Here is a 19,835-nt window from a genome sequence, read left to right on the forward strand (position 1 = left end):
CAGCTAGAAACCTTTTTATTGTTTTCCAGAAAATGACACTACAGTTTGAGTTTATGGTTTCTCCCTTGCCCTCAGACCCTGATCTGATATTCTGAGAGCACTCCTTTTACTGGAGCTCACTCTTGCCATTGCACTTGGGAGCATGCATTAGGAGCTGGCCACAGAGTGGGAGGAGGTGACTTTGCGACTGGTGTGTGGGGAGGAATCATTGGGTGAGGGTCTCCAAGAGGTTTGTGGGTGGACTTCCTGCTTAAGTTCTGAGCACAGTCATCAGGAAGTATGTTCTTTTCGTGTCCTGTGATATTTTTATTCACCTCTTTCCCAGTCTCCTCCCTGCCCACAGTCTTGGAGCTCTTGCCTCGGTGCTCTGGGTGCTGCTGAAGAGACGTGAGTTTCGCCAGTAGCTTGTCACATAGCTGATGTAGCCAGGTACTCACTCACTGTTTTTCCTTTCCCCTGCTAGAGAGATTGCCACCAGCTAGTCAGCCCAATGTTGTGTTACCTTGGGGATGGTCAGTGCTGGCAGAGTTCCTCTTACCCTCTCCAATGCATCTGAACTTAATAGCTATATTTTATGCTCCAATCCCCTGCTGAAATCTCCTCTTGGCAAAGCTGGCCTTCTATAAATTATGTCTTATATCCATGAGTACCTGCCTAAGTCAGTACTCTTCGGGTTTTCTCCAACTGTGGCCAAGAGGGCTTAGGGCAGTTTCACTGGTCCTGCTGCTTCCACAGCCTGCACTTAGGTCTGTCTGCCTGTTACCAATGTATGGGTGCATGAGACCCCCTCAGGTCTTTGGCATATGGTGTTGGATCTGACAACTTCGACATAGGTGCTTTTGTTTGACGATGGATGCCTAATTAGTTTTTTAAAAGAGGGAACAAAATAGAGGGATGTCTTACACTGCCGTGATGCTGACATCACCCCACTTCTTGTTATATTTACAGTGGAGCTCAATCTTCCTTAACCTATTTTGATAGTTTTGATCCCTATTGCAGTCATCTTGAATAAAATTTTCCTTACCATTTTTGACAGGTGTCAGAATAATTTCCCTTTAATAGTATCTCTCTTCCAACATACTTCTTGCCTTGTTTCTAAGTATTTTATTTTTTAGTTTTTTGATGCTATTGTAAATGGATTTTTTTCTCATTTTCGGATGGTTTCATTGCTCATGTATAGAAATACAGTTGATTTTGCATATTGATTTTGTATTGTCAACGTTGTTGAACTTTTTATTAGTTCTAATAGTTTTTTAGTGAGTTCCTTATGTTTTTCTATATACATAGAATAAACATAAGGATGTTAGATTCTGCCAGGTGCTGTTATGCACCAGTTGATCATATGGATTTCGGATTTATTCTGTTAATACAGCATATTATAATATTTGGTTTTTTGATATTAAATCAACCTTTAATAGTGGAAATAAATGCCACTTCATCATGAGGTATAATCCCTTTAATATATTGCTGGATTTCTTCTAATATTTTACTGTGGTTTTATGTCTTATATTCATGAGATAGTGATCTGTTTTTCTCTGGTGATGTCTTTGATTTTGATATCAGAGTAAAACTGGCCTCATAGGATGAGTTGAGAAGTATTCCCTCCACTTCTATTTTGGACGAGTTTTTGAAAAAATGGTATTAAGTCGTCTTGAAATTCATCTTTGAAGCCATCTGGTCATGGGCTTTTCCTTGGGCAAAGTTTAAAAATTACTGATTCAGAAGTTCCAGTTCAAGTTGGCAATGTAGGAAGACCCTGAACTCACCTCCTCCATTGAACACACCAAATTACACCTATTTACAGAGCAAATCCTCCCGAGGACGAACTGAGGGCTAACTGAACAGCTTCTGTACAACAGAAGATAGAAAAGCAAAAGACAATGGCAAGAGAGATGGAGACACAGCAGTGAAGGGAACCCCCACCCCTGACGCTGTGAACCGCAGTGGGGAGAGATAGTACCGAGGGACCAGGAGCAGTCATCTGTCCTTGGGCACAGAAAAAAGGCATGGTTTAAAAGAGAAACTAGCTCATAAAAGAGCTACTCTTAGAACTCCACCAAACACCACATAGCTGCTGGAAATCTCTGGGTCAGAGGAGGGACTGGTGAGCAACATGGTTTATGCTCCTGCTTCCCCTTGAAAGCACTGACCCAGCAAGGTCTGGATGCCATAACTAGTTTGCCACTTCTTGAGACCCAGGTTCCCTAACGCACACCAGCCCTGGATAGCTGGGGTACAGGGAAAACTCAGTGTAAAAGGGAAACTAGCACATAAAAGAGCCAGCCCTAGAACTCCACCAAATGGTGAGGGAGCTGCTGGCATACTCTGCGGGTGGGAGGGACTGACAGACGTGGTCTGTGTCCCCCGCTCCACCTTGAAAGCACAGACCAGTACACAGTCTTGGCATGAAAACTGACCTGCCGCCTCAGTGAGCCCCAGGCCTCTAGCCCACACCACACCACACCAGCCCAAGCCATCCCACCAAGGTGGCCACAGAGTAGCGCATGCTGCACACTGGGACACCCCTGGTTAGTGCTCAGTACAGCTCCAGCTTTTGTGCCAAGGTGACACAGGTGCAAGGCACCCCAGAACACTCCAGGACCTCACCACTTTGGCCTCAGACAGCTTGCTCGGGAACCTTTGATGCAGAGTGCTCTGGAACCTCCTGGCTGATGTCTGCTTTGGATCCAGCTGCCTCACCAGGGCACCCCTGCATGAAGCACCCTGGCGCACCTCTGCCCATGCCAGCCTCAGCTCCATTCACCAAGCCAAGGCACCCCTGCATCGAGCACCCCAGGACATGTCAGCTGTACCCACTTCAGCTTCACCTGTTCTGCCAGGGCATACTTTGTAGGGAGAACCCAGACATCACACTGGCCCACATCCACTTCAGTTTTACCCATCCTGCCAGGATGCCCACTGCATGGAGCACTCCAAGACCCCCTGACATATACCTTGTCTTGGCTCCAGCTGCCCCTCCAGGGCAATGACTGTGCAGAGAGTCCTGGAACATCCTGATTTATATCCACTTCAGCTTCAGCTGTCCTGCCAAGATGGCCTCTGTGCATAGATTCCCCAGGACCCTCCCATCTTCCAGCCACTTCAGCTTCAGCTAATCCTGTCAGGGCACCTTCTGTGTGGAGAGCCCATGGGCCTCCCAGCCCACACACGGTCTCAGCTCCAGCCACCTTGCAGGGCATACGGGCATACCCCGCCCCCCCCCCCCCGCCCCGCCCCACCATGGGCAACGTGGAATACCCTGACTTCACCCATTTAAGCAATAGCTGTCCTGCCAGGGCACCTGCTGTGTGGAGAGCCCAGGGACTGTACTGGCCTGCAGCTACTTCAGCTTTAGCTTTCCTGCCAGGGTGCCCACTGTGTGGAGAACCCTGCGTCCCCCAACCCATGCCAGCCACAGCTCCAGCCAGCCAGCAAAAATCACCAAGCACACACAGTCTACACAGGGAACAACCAGACACAAGATCATTCCTTCAATTTTAGAGGTAGCTGGTCCACATAATCCATAGAAACAAACATAGAAAGTTAAGCTAAATGGGGAGACAGGGCAACATGCTCTAAGAGGAACAAGACAAAAATGTCAGTAAAATAACTAAATGAAATGGAGATAAGCAACATGTCTGATAAAACATTTAAAGTACTGATTGTAAAGGTGCCCACTGGGCTGAAGATGAGTGGAAGAACTTAGTGAAACCTTCAATAAAGAGTTATAAAATATAAACAAGGACCAATCAGAGTTGAAGAATACAATAGCTGTAATGAAAAAAAATACACTAGCAGGAATCAGCAATAGATTAGTGGATGCAGAAGAACATACCAGCAATCTGGAAGGCAGGGTAATGATAAGCGCCCAAACTGAATAGCAAAAAGCGAAAAGAATAATTTGAAAACATGAGAGTAGGTTAAAGGATCTCTTGGACAATATCAAGCAAACAAATGTTCACGTTATAGGGATCCCAGAAGAGGAGGAGAACGGTACAGAAAACTTACTTGAAGAATTAAGACCTGAAAACTTCACTAACCTAGGGAAGGAAATAGACATCCAGTTTCAAGAAGCACAGAGAATTCCAAACAAGATGAATTGAAGGAGGTCCATACCATGACACATAATAATTAAAATGTCAAAGATTAAAGATAGAGAATTTTAAAAGCAGCAAGAGAGAAGCAAAAACTTACCTACAAGGGAAACTCTATAAGGCTATCAGCTGATTTTTCAGAAGACACTTTGCAGGCCAGAAGGGAGTGGAATGATACATTCATAGTGCTGGAAGGAAAAAAAAAAACCCTGCAACCAAGAATACTCTATCTGGCAAGGTTATCATTCAGAATTGAGGAGAGATAAAGAATTTCCCAGACAAACAAAAGTTAAATGAGTGTATTACCATTAAACCAGCCCTACAAGAAATGTGAAAGGGACTTCCTCAAGTGAAGAAGAAAAGACCATAATTAGACATAAGAAAATTATGAATAGAAAGAAGTAAAATATGACAGCATATACACAAAATGTGGAGAGAGGTAAAAAAAAATAGTGTTTTTTTAGAATGTGTTTGAACATCAACTTAGTATAGTCTGCTGTATAAGGATATTGTATATGAACCTCAATGTAACCACAAAATCAAAAGCTATAAGAGATGCACAAAAATAGGAAGCCAAACATAACAGTACAGAAACTCGTCAAACAGAAAGAGAGCAAGAGAAGAAAGGAACAGAGAAGAACTACGGAAACAACCAGAAAACAATTAACAAAAGTGGAAATAAGTATATATCTGTGAATAATAACTTTAAATGTAAATGGCCTAAGTGCTCCAATCAAAAGATCTGGAGTGGCAGAATGGATTGAAAAGAAAAAAATACCCATCTCTATGCTGCCTATCAGAGACACCTCAGACCTAAAGACATATACAATCTGAAAGTGAAAGGATAGGAAAATATTTACCAAAAAAATAGAAGTGGAAAAAAAAAAAGCCAGGGTAGCAGTACTTGTATCAGACAAAATATGCTTTAAAACAAATACCGTAGTAAGAGATGAAGGGCATTACATAATGATAAAGAGATCACTCCAAAAAGAAGATATAAAAATTGTAAATATCTATGCACTCAATATTGGACCACCTAAATATGTAAAGCAAATATTAACAGATATAAAGAGAGAAATTGATGGTAATATATATTATTAGGGTTCTTTAACACCCCATTTACTTTATTGGATAGATCATCTGGGTAGAAAATCAATAAGGAAATAGTGGTTTTGAATGACACCCTGCACTAGATGGATCTAGCAGATATATAAAGAACATTCCATTCAACAAACAGAGTATACACTCTTTTCAAGTGTACATGGAACAGTCTCCAGAATAGACTACATGTTGGGTCACAAAACAAGTCTCAAATTTAAGAAGATTGAAATCTTAACCATGTATCTTTTCCAGCCATAATGATATGAAAGTAGAAATCAGTCACAAGGAGAAGAACTGGTAAAAACACAGACATGTGAAGCCTAAACAGTATGGTACTAAACAACCAATGGTTCAATGAAGAAATCAAATAAGAAATCCAAAACTACATGGAGACAAATTAAAATGAAAACACAATGGTCCAAAATCTTTGGAACACAATGAAACCAGTTCTAAAAGGGAAGTAAATAATATACAAGCCTATTCCAAGAAAGAAAAAAAAGCTCAAATAATCTAACCTTACACCTTAAAGAACTGGAAAAAGAACAAAGCCCAAGGTGAGTATATGGAAGGAAGTAATAAAGATCAGAGCATAAATAAATGACATGGAGACTAGAAAAAAAGAAAAAATGATAGAAAAAAAATAATGAAACTGAGAGCTGATTGTTTGAAGGGATCAAACAAAATTGACAAACCCTTAGCCAGACTCATCAATAAAGAAAGAGAAAAGGAAGGAGGCTAGGGATATTGTTGAATAGGAGGACCCTACACTCACCTTGGCCCATGGATGCAACTACATAACAGTCACATCAGTGTAGATAACCCAGAAAATGACTGGAAGACTGGCAGAGCAAACTCCACAACTAAAGGTAGAGAAGAGGCTACACTGAAGAGGGTAAGAATGGTGGAGATGTGGTGGAGAGCAAAATGGACCATGGCCATCCATGGTGGTGGTGGTGGGGCAAGCCACGGGTGTGAAGAGGGGAGAGAAATAGACTATTATACCAGGAAGCCTGCGTGGTGAAGACAAATCCATGTAATGTTTGGCTTTGAAAGCTAGAAGGGCCAAATTTCATGAGTTCTTATAACCAGTGGGACTTAACACCTGGAATTTTAAAAATCAGGGGGCTCAGTTCTGGGAGAGCCTAGAAGGGTGAGAGGAAACTGAGTTCCCACCTTTATAGAGACAGCATGATGAACAGCCTGTGGAGATACAGCATAGAAGCAGTAGTTTGGAAAACGCCTGGGACATATGGGAGGGAGAGTAGCTTGCTCATTTCAGAGCATGTCCCAGAGAAGCAGGGATGGCTGATAGACTTCTATAGGAACAAAGTAGCCGGCAGGCACCATCTTACATCCCCACCCCCCAGCATAAACACAGGGCATCTGTGGGAACAAGTGTGGGGCCAACACTTACTACCTAACCTGCTCACATGAAACTCCGCTCTCCCTGTGCTTTGTTGAATCTACCCTTCCCAGTCATACTTGCCTCATTCTCAGTGCTGTGGATCCCCTCGCTCAGAAGAGCAGTGCAAACCTCATCAACACTGCAGCTTCCTATCCACATGTTTTTCAGGGCCTCGGTCCTGGAGGTGGGGGCAGCAGCGGTGGTGGCAGGCCTTGTGGGAGCTTGAGACTTACCTTATTAAAATTACATGTCCTGTATGCCTTGCAGATCTGCCTAGGCTGACCTGGTCCTGGTCCTCGTGGTGGCTGCAGGTCTCATTTTGCAAGCAGACTGGTGTGCACCTTGTTAAAACTTTACAGCCTACCCTGACCAGAGACCAAACACTGCCCACAGCAGGCAAAGAGAGCCTCTGCAGATGTATCAATTGAATGAAAAAGCGACCAGGACACAACAGCAGGGTGCATGCAGCACACATTGGTATATCCCATGAAGCACCAGGTCCTGGGGAACAAGGGACACTGAACTGCAGAGTACTACAGCACCTCTTCTTCATAAGGTCAACACCTTCAAGAGTAGGATATGTAGCTGACTTTCAGCTGACTAACACACAGAAACAGACACAGAGAAAATGAGGAGAAAGACAAATATATCCCAGATGAAAGAACAGGACCAAACCACAGCAAGAGACATAAGTAAAATGGATATAAGTAATATGCCTGGTAGAAAATTTAAAGTAATGATCATAAAGATACTCATCATATTTGAGAAAAGAGTGGAGGGCGTCAGTGATACCCTTAAAAAAGAGATAAAAAAGAACCAATCTGAAGTGAAGAATACAGTAAATGGAATTAGAAATATCCTTGTTGGAATAAATACCAAGCTAGAAAAAAACAAGGAGTGAATTAGCGACCTGGAAGACAGAACAGTGGGAAATAATCAGGCTGAGCAGCCAAGAGAAAAAAAAAAAGTTATGCAAAATGAGAATGGTCTTAGGGAACTTAGCGACTCCATCAAGCATAATAATATTCACATTGTAGGTATCCCAGAAGAAGAGAAAGGAGGGGCAGGAAATTTATGTGAAGATACAATAGCTGAAAACTTACCTAATATGGGGAAAGAAACCTATCCACATGCAGGAGGCACAGAGATCCCTTCCCAAAATTCAGCCGAGGGGGTCCACACCAAGACACATAGTAATTAAAATGCCAAAAAGTGGTAATGAAGAGATAATTTTAAAAGGAGCAGGAGAAAAGACCATTATACACAAGGAAATTCCATAAGGCTGTCAGCTGATTTTTCAGCAGAAACTTTTCAGGCCACACAAGAGTATCATGATATACTCAAAGAGCTGAAAGGAAAAAATCTGCAGCCAAAAATATTTTATGTAGCAAGGCTGTTATTCAGAATAGGAGAGATAATGAGTTTCTCAAACAAAAGCTAAAGGAGTTCATGACCACTAAACCAGCCCTATAAGAAATATTAAAGGTGACTCTGAGTGGAAAGGAAAGACTGTAATTAAGAGTAGGAAACACAAAAGCAATAAAAATAAGTATATCTGTAAAAATCAGTCAAGAGATCCACAAAAGGATGGAAAATATGATGCTATATATGTAAAACGTGGTGGGGGGAAGAGGAGTGAGAAATGAGTTAAATGACCATCAACTTCATACAGACTGCTGTATGCATATGTTATATACAAACCTAATGGTAATCACAAATCAAAAGCTAGTAATACATATGCAAAGAATAAAGAGAAAAGAATCCCAAGTATATTACTAAGGAAAGCCAGTAAACCATGAAAGACAAAAGAGAGGATCAGAGAAGAACTACAAAAACAACCACAAAACAAGTACCAAAATGGTAATAATATATATCAATAATTACTTTTAATGTAAATAGACTAAACAATCAAAAGGTACAGGGTGACAGAGTAGCTGATAAAATAAGAAAAAGGTTATGAGAAGTGAGGGGATGGAAAAACATTTATCATGCAAATGGATGTCGGAAGAAAGCTGAAGTAGTAGTACTTCTATCTGACAAACTAGACTTTAAAACAAATACTGTAACAAGAAACAAAGAATGATACTATATAATCAGAAAGGAGAAAACCCAACAAGAAGATATAACAATTATAAACATTTATGCACTCAACATGAAAGCACCCAAATAGATAAAACACTTAATAATAAACGTAGAAGACCGAATTGATAGTAATATGATAATAGTGGGGGACTTTAGCACCTCACTTACATCAATGGACACATCCAAATTTAAAATCAAGAAGGAAACAGTGGCTTTGAACGACACACTGGAACAGATAGATTTAACAGATATGTACAGAACATTCCATCCTAAAACACATTCTTTTCAAGTGCACGGGGAACGTTCTCCAGAATAGATCACATATTAGACCACAAAACAAGTCTCAACAAATTCAAAAAGATTGAAGTCATACCATATATTTTCTTTGGCCACAATGCTATAGAACTAGAAATCAACCACAAGAAAAAAATCTGGAAAGACCACGAATACATGGAGGTTAAATGACATGCTACTAAACAATGAATGGGTCAACCAATAAATCAAAGAAATCAGAAATCACATGGAGAGAAATGCAAATAAAATAGTCCAAAATCTTTGGGATGCAGTGAAACCAGTTGTAAGAGGGAAGTTTATAGCAATAGAGGCCTACCTCAAGAAGCAAGAAAAATCTCAAGTAAACAACCTACCCTTATAACTAAAGGAGCTAGAGAAAAAAAACAAACAAAACCTAAAACCTGCAGAAGGAAGGAAGTAATAAAGATTAGAGCAGAAATAAATGAAATAGAAAGTTTAAAAAAAAAAAAAAGGCAATAGAACAGGTCAAAGGACCCAGGAGCTGCTTCTTAGAAAAGATCAACAAAATCCATCAATCTAGCCAGACTCATAAAAAAAGAGAGTATGCAAATAAACAATCAAATAAAGGAGGAGAAATAACCACTGACACCAGAGATAGAAATGCTTATAATAGAATATTATGAAAAATTACATACCAACAAATTGGACAACCTAGAAAAAAATGGATATATTTCTAGAAACATATAACCTACCAAAGCTGAAGCAGGAAGACATAGAAATTTGAACAGACTAGGGGTGCCTGGGTGGCTCAGTTGAGCATCTGACTTCGGCTCAGGTCATGATCTTCCCGTTCTCGAGTTTGAGCCCCATGTCGGGCTCTGTGCTGACAGCTCAGAGCCTGGAACCTGTTTCAGATTCTGTGCCTCCCTCTCTGTCTCTGTGCCTCCCCCACTCGTGCTCTGTCTCTCTCAAAAATAAATAAACATTAAAAAACCTGGAATAGGCTAGTTACCAGCAATGAAGTTAAATCAGTAATGAAACAACTCCCAACAAAGAAGCCCATGACCAGACAGCTTCCCAGGGGAATTCTACCAAACATTTAAAGAAGAGTTAATACCTGTTCTTCTCAAACTTTTCTAAAAAATAGAAGAGGAAGGAAATTTTCTAAATTCATTCCACGAGGCCATCATTGCTCTGATACCAAATCCAGATAAAGATGCCATCAAAAAAAGAGAACTACAGGCCAGTATCTCTGATGAACATAGATGCAAAAGTCCAACAAAATAACTAGCAAACCAAATCAGCAATACATCAAAAAAAATCATTCACCACATGCAAGTGGGATTTATTCCTGGGCCACAAGCGTGGTTCAGTATTTGCAAATCAATTAATGTAACACATCACATCAGGAAGAGAAAAGATAAAAACTATATTATCATTTCAAAGGATGCAGAAAAAGCACTTGACATTGTACAACATCCATTCATGATAAAAACCCTCAGCAAAGTAGGTTTAGAGGGAGCATGCCTCAACGTAATAAAAGCCATATATGAAAAACCCATGGCTAACATCATACTCAATGGTGAAATCCTGAGAGCTTTACCCCTAAGGTCAGGAACAAGACAAAGATGTCTGTTCTCACCACTTTTAATCAACATAGTACTGGAAGTCCTAGACACAGCAGTCAGACAACATAAGAAATAAAAGGCATCCAAATTGGTAAGGAAGATGTAAAACTTTCACTGTGTGCAGATGACGTGATATTCTATATAGAAAACCCTAAAGACTCCATCAAAAAACTACAACTGATAAATGAATTCCGTAAAGTCGCAAGATGCAAAATAGATGTATAGAAATCCATTGCATTTGTATACATTAATTAATGAACCAGCAGAAAGAGAACTTAACAAAACAATTCTTTTTACAGTTGCACCAAATATAATAAAATACCTAGGAATAAACTTAACCAAAGAGGTGAAAAGACCTGTACTCTGAAAACTATCAAACTTTGATGAAATAAATTGAAGATAACACAAAGAAATGGAAAAGCATTCCATGCTCATGGATTGTAAGAAAAAATATTGTTAAAACATCTATACTACCCAAAGCTGTCTATACATTTAATGAAGACCCTGTCAAAGTACCACCAGCATTTTTCACAGGGCTAGAAGACCCCAATAGCCAAAGCAATATTGAAAATGAAAAAATTGGAGATGTCACAATTCCAGACTTAAGTTACGTTACAAAGCTATAGTGATCAAAACACTATGGTACCGGCATACAAATTAATGGAATGGGACAGAGAGCCCAGAAATAAACCCACAATTATAAGATCAATTAATCGTTGACAAAGGAGACAAGAATATGCAATGGGAAAACAATAGTCTCTTCAACAAATGGTGTTGGGAACACTGGACAGCAACATGCAAAAGATTGAAACTGGACCTCTTCCTTATATCATACACAAAATTAAATTCAAAATGTATTAAAGACCTAAATGTGAGACCTGAAACTATAAAAATCCTAGAGAAGAGCACAGACAGTATTTTCTCTGACAGTTGTAGCAACATCTTCCAAGATAATGTCCCCTGAGGGAAGGGAAACAAAAGCAAAAATAAACTATTGGGACTTCATCAAAATGAAAAGGTTCTGTACAGTGAAGGAAACTACAAAACTAAAAGAATCTATGAGTGGAAGAAGATATTTGCAAGTGATATATCTGATAAAAGGTTTTTTCCAAAATATATAAAGAACTTGTACAACTCAACACTAAAAATTTAAACCAAATATTCTAATTAAAAAATGTGCAGAAGACATGAACAGATATTTCTCCAAAGAAGACATTCAGATGGCCAACAGACACCTGAAATGATCTCAGCATCACTTGTCATTAGGGAAATGCTAATCAAAACCATGATAAGCTGTTGCCTCACACCTGTCAGAATGGCTAAAATTAAAAACTCAAGAAACAAAAAAGTGCTGGAAAGGATGTGGAGAAAAAGGAGCCCTCTTGTACTATTGGTGGGAATGCAAAGTGTGCAGCCACTGTAGAAAACCATATGGAAGCTCCTCAGAAAGTTAAAAATAGAGCTGCCTTACTATCCTTAATAGCACTACTGTGTATTTCCCCAAAGAATACAAAGCACTAATTCAGAGGTATATATGCATGGCTATGTTCATTGTAGCCTTATTTACAATAGCCAAACTATGGAAGCAGCCCAAGTGTTCATTAATAGATGAATGGATGGATGAAAATGTTAGACACACACAGGAATATTATTCAGCCATGAAAAATAATGAAATCTTTTTATTTGCAATAACATGGATCAATCTAGAGTATAGTGCTGAGTGAAATATGCTAGTCAGAGAAAGGTAAATACCATGAGTTCAATCGTGTATAATTAATGAACAAAACAAATGAACAAAGGGAAAAAAGAGACAAATCAAAAATCATACTCTTCATTATAGTGAACAGAAGATTAACAGTGGGGGGAGGTAGGTGGGGAGTGGTGTGAAACGGGTAAAGGGGATTAAGAATACACTTATCTTGATGAACACTGAGTAATATATGGAACTATTGAATCACTATATTGTACAACTGAAGCTGATACAACACTGTATGTTATTTGCTGGAATTAAAATGTATTCATTCATTCATTCATTCATTCATTTATGGTGCAAAAGGTGACCCATGGGCAGAAAGAGCTACATTGGGGTTGTGAAGAATGATTGGTTTTATACTATGGAGTTGGGGGGATACAGTCAAAGGGGAGGCCTCCAGAGGGACTTTGATATGCTAAAGAGGACTCCTAAGATACCTGAGGCCTTGCTATTGTCAAGCTAAGGTTGTTTTTCCCTCTAGCAAAGCATTAACATTAGGACCATAGGGGGTTCCTGGAGAAATGCTATGCTTGCTTGCCTCAGGTATCTGTCAATGGGCTGCAGGTTATAAGGAAATTTAATTTTACCTGCCATTTCCTTCTTGCCTTTGTTCCTCCTATCACTGTGGAGGGGCGATACTGGGTCATATTATGTCACCCACTGCAGTAAAGCTATAGGGGCAGTTTTCATGGGCTCCTATATCCAAAATAAAACCTGTACCCCCTTCACAGGAAGCTAATGAGCAAACTAATGTGCCTTCTCATTCCTGTGAACCTGCGAAAAACGTCAAACTTCTCTTATGATGGTTGTACCTTTCTTTTTCATTCTCCTTCCCCCAATTTATACTAATAATTCCTTCTTAAAATGGGCCGTTCAAAAAGATCATCACAGACATTTGGATTACAAACCAGAAAACCCTTCTGATTCCTGCTGTTTGTTCCAACTCCCATTTGAGGATGCTTCAAGCCTGACATCTAAAAAACTTTTCACTGGCAGCACTGGTAGACCCTGGGTTTCTAATTTGCTCTGTTTTATATATATATATATATATATATATATATATATATATATATATATATATAAAGCCAGTGAACCGTGTTGGTATGTAATATATATACTATATATTAATCTATATTTTTCTTGTTTCTATAAATATGCCTTTTACTAATTACCTGATTGTTTACTAAACAAAACAGTCTATATGATGGCTAAACACCACCTGTCACACAGTTAAGGCCTTAAATGGCTCTCAAAGTAAAATTATATTATTAAATACTGAAATAACCCAAATGCATAAAATTATTTTAATTTAAAAAAAAAACTGACTGGGTAGCTCAGTCAGTTAAGCGTCCAACTCTTGATTTTGGCTTGGGTCATGATCTTACAATTGTGGGATCAAGCCACGCATTAGTCTCCTTGCTGAGCACAGAGCCTGCTTAAGATTATTTCTCTCCCCCTGCCCCTTTCCTCCATTTGTGTGTGCTCTCTCTCTCACTCACTCACTCACTCGAAGGAAGGAAGGAAGGAAGGAAGGAAAAATAGAGAAGGACCCATATAAATAAAATCAGAAATGAAATGGAAGTACTCACCAACACCAAAGTAATAAAAAGGTTATAATAGACTACTTTGAAAAATTACATGCCAAGAAATTGGGCAACCTAGAAGAAATGGATAACTTTCTAGAGACATACAATATTCCAAAACTGAATTAAGAAGAAAGAGAAAATCTGAAAGACCAATTACTAGTAACAAAATTAAATCAGAATTAAAAACCTACCAAAAATTAAAAGTTCAAGACCAGATGGATTCACAGGGGAATTCCACCAAACATTTAAAGAAGAGTTAGTACCCGTTCACCTCAGACTATTCCAAAAAGTAGAAGAGGAAGGGAATCTTTCAAATATATTCTCTGAGGCCAGCATTACCCTGATATCAAAACCAGACAAAGACATCACAGAAAAAGAAAACAGGTTAATATCCCTGATGAACATAGATTCAAAAATCCTCGACAAGATATTAGTAAACCACATCCAGCAATACGTTAAAAGGATCATTACCACAATCAAGTAGGATTGATTATGGGGATGCGAAGATGGTTACACATCTATAAATCAATCAATGAAATACACCATATCAACAAAACAAAGGATAAAAATCATACAGTCATCTCAATAGGTGGGGAAAAAGCGTTTGACAAAATTCAATATCCATTCACTATAAAACTCTCAGCAAACTGGTTTTAGAAGGAACATAATTCAATATAATAAAGCCATATGATAAATCCACAGCTGACATCATGGTCAATGGTAAAAATTGCAGTGCTTTTCCTTTAAGATCAGCAATAAGACAAGAATGTCCACTCTCACCACTTTTATTCAACATAGTACTAGAAGTCCTAGCCATAGCAGTCAGACAGTAAAAAGAAATAAGTGGCATCCATATTGATAAAAGAAGAAGTTGAGCTGTCTCTTTGCAGATGACATGATAGTATACATAGAAAACCCTAAAGACTCCACCAAAATGTACTAGAGGTAATAAATTCAGTAAAATTGCAGGATACAAAAATAATACTCAGAAATCAGTAGTTTGTATGCTTATAACTAAAGTAGCAGAAGGAGAAATTAAAAAAATTTCACTTGCAGTTGTACCAAAATAAAATAAATAAAATACAGTAAAATACACTACCTAGGAATAAATTTGACCAAGGAGGCAAAAGCCTTGTAATCTGAAAACTAGAAAAAGGTCCATGAAAGAAATTGAAGACAACAAAAGCAAACAGAAAGCTATTATCCCATGCTCATGGATTCGAAGAATTAATATTGTTATAATGTCCATACTAGCCCAAAGCAATCTACAGACTCAATACAATCCCTATCAAAATACCAGTAGTATTTTTCACAGAACTAGAACAACTAAAACTAAAATTTGTATGGAACCACAAAAGACTCCGAATAGACACTCTCTTTAAGAAATGGTGTTGAGAAAACTGGACAGCTACATACAAAAGAATGAAACTGGACCACTTTCTTTAACCATACATGAAAGTAAACTGAAAATGGGTTAAGGAAATAAATGTGCAACCTGAAACCATAAAAATCCTAGAAGAGAACACTGGAAGTAATTTCTTTGACATTGCCTTAGCAACATTTTTCTAGATAGGTCTGTTGAGGCAAGGGAAACAAGCAAAAATTAACTATTGGGACTGCATCAAAATAAAAAGCTTTTGCATAGTGAAGGAAACCATCAACAAAACAAAAAGGCAATGTACTTAGTTGAAGATATTTGCAGATGACACATCTGATAAGGGTTTAATATCTAAAATATATTTTAAAAACTTGTACAACTCAACGCCCCAAATAACCTGATTAAAAAATGGGCTGAAGACCTGAATAGACATTTTGCCAAAGACAACTAGATGGCGAACAGCCCCAGGAAAAGATGCTCAACATCACTCCTCATCAGGAAAATGCAAATCAAAACTACAATGAAATATCACATTACATCTGTGAGAATGGCTAGTATCAAAAACACAGGATACAACAAGTACCTGTGAGGATGTGGGAAAAAACCTTCATGCAGTGTTTGTGGGTACATAAATTGTTACAGCCTCTGTCCAAACAGTATGGCAGTTCCTCAGAAAATTAAAAATCAAAATACCATATGATACAATAATTGCACCTCAGAGTATTTACCCAAAAAATGAAAACATTAATTGGAAAAGATATGTGCATACCTATGTTTATTCCAGAATTATTTACAATAAGGAAGATATAGAAGCAAGCTAAGTGCTCATTGATAGATGAATGGATAAAAATGATGTGGTATGTACATATAATGGAATATTATGCAGCTATAAAAAAGATATCTTGCCATTTGTAACTACATGGATGCAGCTAGAGGGTATTATGCTAAGTTAAATAAGTCATACTGAGAAAGGCAGATACCATATGATTTCAGTCATGTGTGGAATCTAAACAACAAATGAATATATCAAAAAAGCAGAAATAGCCTCATAAATATAGACAAAAAATTGATGGCTGCAAGAAGGGAGGATGGTGTGAGATGGGCAAAATGGGGAAAGGGGAGTGGGAGATACAGTTATGGGAGTTAACAAGTCATAACATAGGGAGCATAGAGCATAGGGAATATAGTCAATGATAGTAGTATATGGTGACAGATGGTAGCCACACTTGTAAGCAGAGCATAACAGAAGTTGAATCACTGTGTTGTGCAGCTGAAACGAATGTAACATTGTGGGTCAACTGTACTCAAATTTAAAAATTATAATTATTCAGTCTATTATAACTGTTCAAATTGTCTGTTTCTTCTTGAGTCTGTTTTGATGGTTTATGTCTTTCTAGGAATTTGCCCATTTTATCTAAGTTATCTAATGCATTGACATACTCTTATTCGTAGCATTCTCTTAGGATCCCTTTCACTTCTGTGAAGTTGATAGTGATTATTTCAGTAATTTGAGTTGTCTCTCCTTGCTTTTTTTTGGTCAGTTTATGCAAAGATTTGTCAATTTTGTTGATCTTCTCCAAACACCTATTTCTGGTTTCACTGATTTTTCTCTAGTGTTTTTCTCTACTGTGTTTTAAATTTTTCTGTTCTAATTTTTATTTCCTTCCTTCTGTTAGCTTTGGATTTAGTATGCTCTTCCTTTTTCCAGTTCATTAAGGTAGAAAGGTTATTAGTATGAACTCTTTTTTTCTTACTCTGCTCAGGCTACTATAAAAACATTACTGTAGACTGTGTGGGTTAAATAACAAAAATTCATTGTTTCACAATTCTGGAGGCTTGAAGTCCAAGATCAAGGTGCCTTCCTAGTCATATTCTACCTAGTCAGATTCTGGTGAGAACTCTCTTCCCAGATTGCAGGTGGCCCCTATCACTATGTCTTAACATGGTAGAAAGTAAGACAGAGTAAGTTCTTTGGTGTCTCTTCTTACAAGTGCACTAATCCTACCATAAGCCCTCATGGCCTCATCTAAACCTAATTATCTCCTAAAGGCCCCTATCTCCAAAGCCATCACATTAGGGGTTAGGGGCTTCAATATATTAATTTGGGGGGATATGATTCAGTACATAACAGTTTTCTTCTTTTTAATGTAGATGTTTACTGCTTTAAATTTCCTTCTATGAACTGCTTTTGCTTCACCCCATAAGCTTTCCTTCTGTTACTGATTTTCAAATATCATTCCACTGCTAAGTCCAATAGCTGACACCCCCCCCCCAGGTAAGTTTCCAAGCTCTGCTCTTTTCCCTGTAGATCAGTTTCCCCTTTTTTTCATATCTCATAATTTTTTGTTGAAAACTGGATGTTTTAGGTAATGTATCATAGCAACTCTGGGTACTGATTCCCATCCTCCAGAGTTTGTTGTTTTGTTGTTTATTTGCTTAGTGACTGGGCTGCACTTTTTCTTTGAACTTGAGTTCTCCTACAGTGTGCAGCCTCTAATGTCATTTCTCAGAGGGAATAGCCTTGAGCATATGCAGTCACCCTGGAATGACACAATCCTCTTCGAGTGTCTCTTTTCCTAATCTCCCTGTCAGGCTGATAGCTGGTCTGCCTCTGTTGCTGTCACACCCAGATGTCAGCCTCCACTAATTGCTGTATTCTTTGGTAAGAGGTCCCCCAGACATAAATTACTCCAGTGTAATCTAATAAAGCTTCCAATAGAGCTTCTGCCCTATGTGTGGCAGTAGGTGAAGGAAAGGAACCCAGGCCTATCAGGTGTGCCTTGCTGGAACAGAGCTTTTGCATTATGGAGCTAGGGGTAGCGTGGGATAGGAGGAGAAATGTTAATGACTTGTCCCTTGTGGGGAGAAAGCATAGCCTTTGACTGGGACCTGGAGGGAAAGAGAGCCTCCTGGCCTTACTTGCCAGGACTAGAACTTCTGTGTCAGTGTGCTGAAAGATGGGGCAGGTCATGGCTCAAATGCTGTAGACTCACTGTTTTTACTAAGAATTAGTTAATTTTCTTGTGTATGTTTCTCCCATTTTCTGTATGCCCGTAGGACACTTTAAATGGTGGTGGCTGTGGTTTGTTTTCATAATTTTTCAAGCTATAGTTGTTTTGTTGGAGAGAGCATCTGTGGAACTTCTCACACTGAAATTCTGGAAGTGTCCAACTCTCACTCATGTTGAGGGCTCCATCTTTGAAAACTCTCAAATCACACCCTTAATTTAGAGCTTTACAAACTTATAGCCTTTGGATCAAATCCACATAAAGTTTCATTGGAATACCATCATGCCCATTTGTTTACATATTGTCTATGTCTGACAGAGTTGAGTAATTGCAGCAGAGACCATTTGCCCCAGAAAGCCTAAAACATTTAGTATCTGGCCTTTTACAGAAACAAAATCTGCCAATCCCTACTTTAGTTGGTCAGCTTTACTAAAGTCTTTTATTACTTAAAGGTGCTCCTGTAGTAAATGAGTTGTCAAGAGTACCAACTACAATTAAAATCATATTTGTCTTAAAAACAAAAATAGAAGATTTATAATATAAAATGATATTTACTGGGTTTTTTTCCCAACATTTTCAGATTTGGTAGCTCAGCGAGGAGAAAGATTGGAATTATTGATAGATAAAACAGAAAATCTTGTGGATTCGGTAAGTATGGGATATGGTAATGTTTTTTCAGGGTCTAAATAAAGTAGAGAAACTGTGGTTGATGGCTAACATAATAGGGAAATATGTTAAATTTAATAATTTGCGATTTTTTTTTCCTTTCTAACCTCCATTATGTGATAATGTTGTGACGATGAGGATAATAATGAGGTATAGGTATAGAATAAAAGCCACAACCCATTAGAAGCCATTAAGAAAATTTTGTTTTGGGGAATATACTCAATATACAGTATGGAAACAGTTTTGTAAAGCTTTAGATTGGTGCCTTTATAATTTAGCTCAGCAGCATATACCAGTTTCTGTACATTTTGTGAAACATGAAACAAATATGCAGGCCAGTTGTGATCCAGCATGAATCATGAAAACTGAACAGTTCAGTCTCTTTCTTGCTGACCATGGCAGCTTGAGCCTTCATTGTATCAAGCAAGAGTCATTTGTTATTGGGAGGGGCCAATGAGCCCTGCTTATGCTACAGTTATATGTGTCTTTGCACTTTGCATCCGGAAAGTGGATGAAGGTTTTGAGGAAAAGATGATAGATATACAGTGAATAGATGTGAGTAGATGGAGGGCAGAGATCAGTTAAATTTTAGGTCTACACAATTACAAATTTAAATATAGAGTAGTTTACACCTTGAAATGGATCAGTAAGTAATCATGTTTATTCTTACTGGCAGCTAGATCGTAGTGGTTAGGAGCACAAGCTCCACAGTCAGGATGCCTGGGATGAATCACATCTTTGCCACTTAGTAGTTTTGTGATCTTAGGCAAATTACTTAACCTCTCTATGCCTCAGTCCTCATCATCTGTAAAATGGAGATGTACCTCATTAAAGCAGGTAATGCATGCAAAATGCCTAACACAGTATCTGGTGCAAAAT

The 19,835-nt window shown here is 38.6% G+C and overlaps 1 protein-coding gene across 2 annotated transcripts in view; it reads left to right on the top strand.

The window, feature by feature from the left end:
* Positions 1-19,835, top strand: part of VAMP7 (vesicle associated membrane protein 7) — a 59,675-nt gene that overhangs the window by 31,834 nt on the left and 8,006 nt on the right. For both annotated transcript variants that reach the window (XM_045470612.1, XM_045470613.1), the window contains one exon: positions 18,871-18,938. In XM_045470612.1, coding sequence (XP_045326568.1) covers positions 18,871-18,938 — 68 coding nt within the window. The remainder of the gene's footprint in view (positions 1-18,870; positions 18,939-19,835) is intronic.

This window comes from Leopardus geoffroyi, chromosome X, assembly GCF_018350155.1.
Source record: "Leopardus geoffroyi isolate Oge1 chromosome X, O.geoffroyi_Oge1_pat1.0, whole genome shotgun sequence".
Lineage (NCBI taxonomy): Eukaryota > Metazoa > Chordata > Mammalia > Carnivora > Felidae > Leopardus > Leopardus geoffroyi.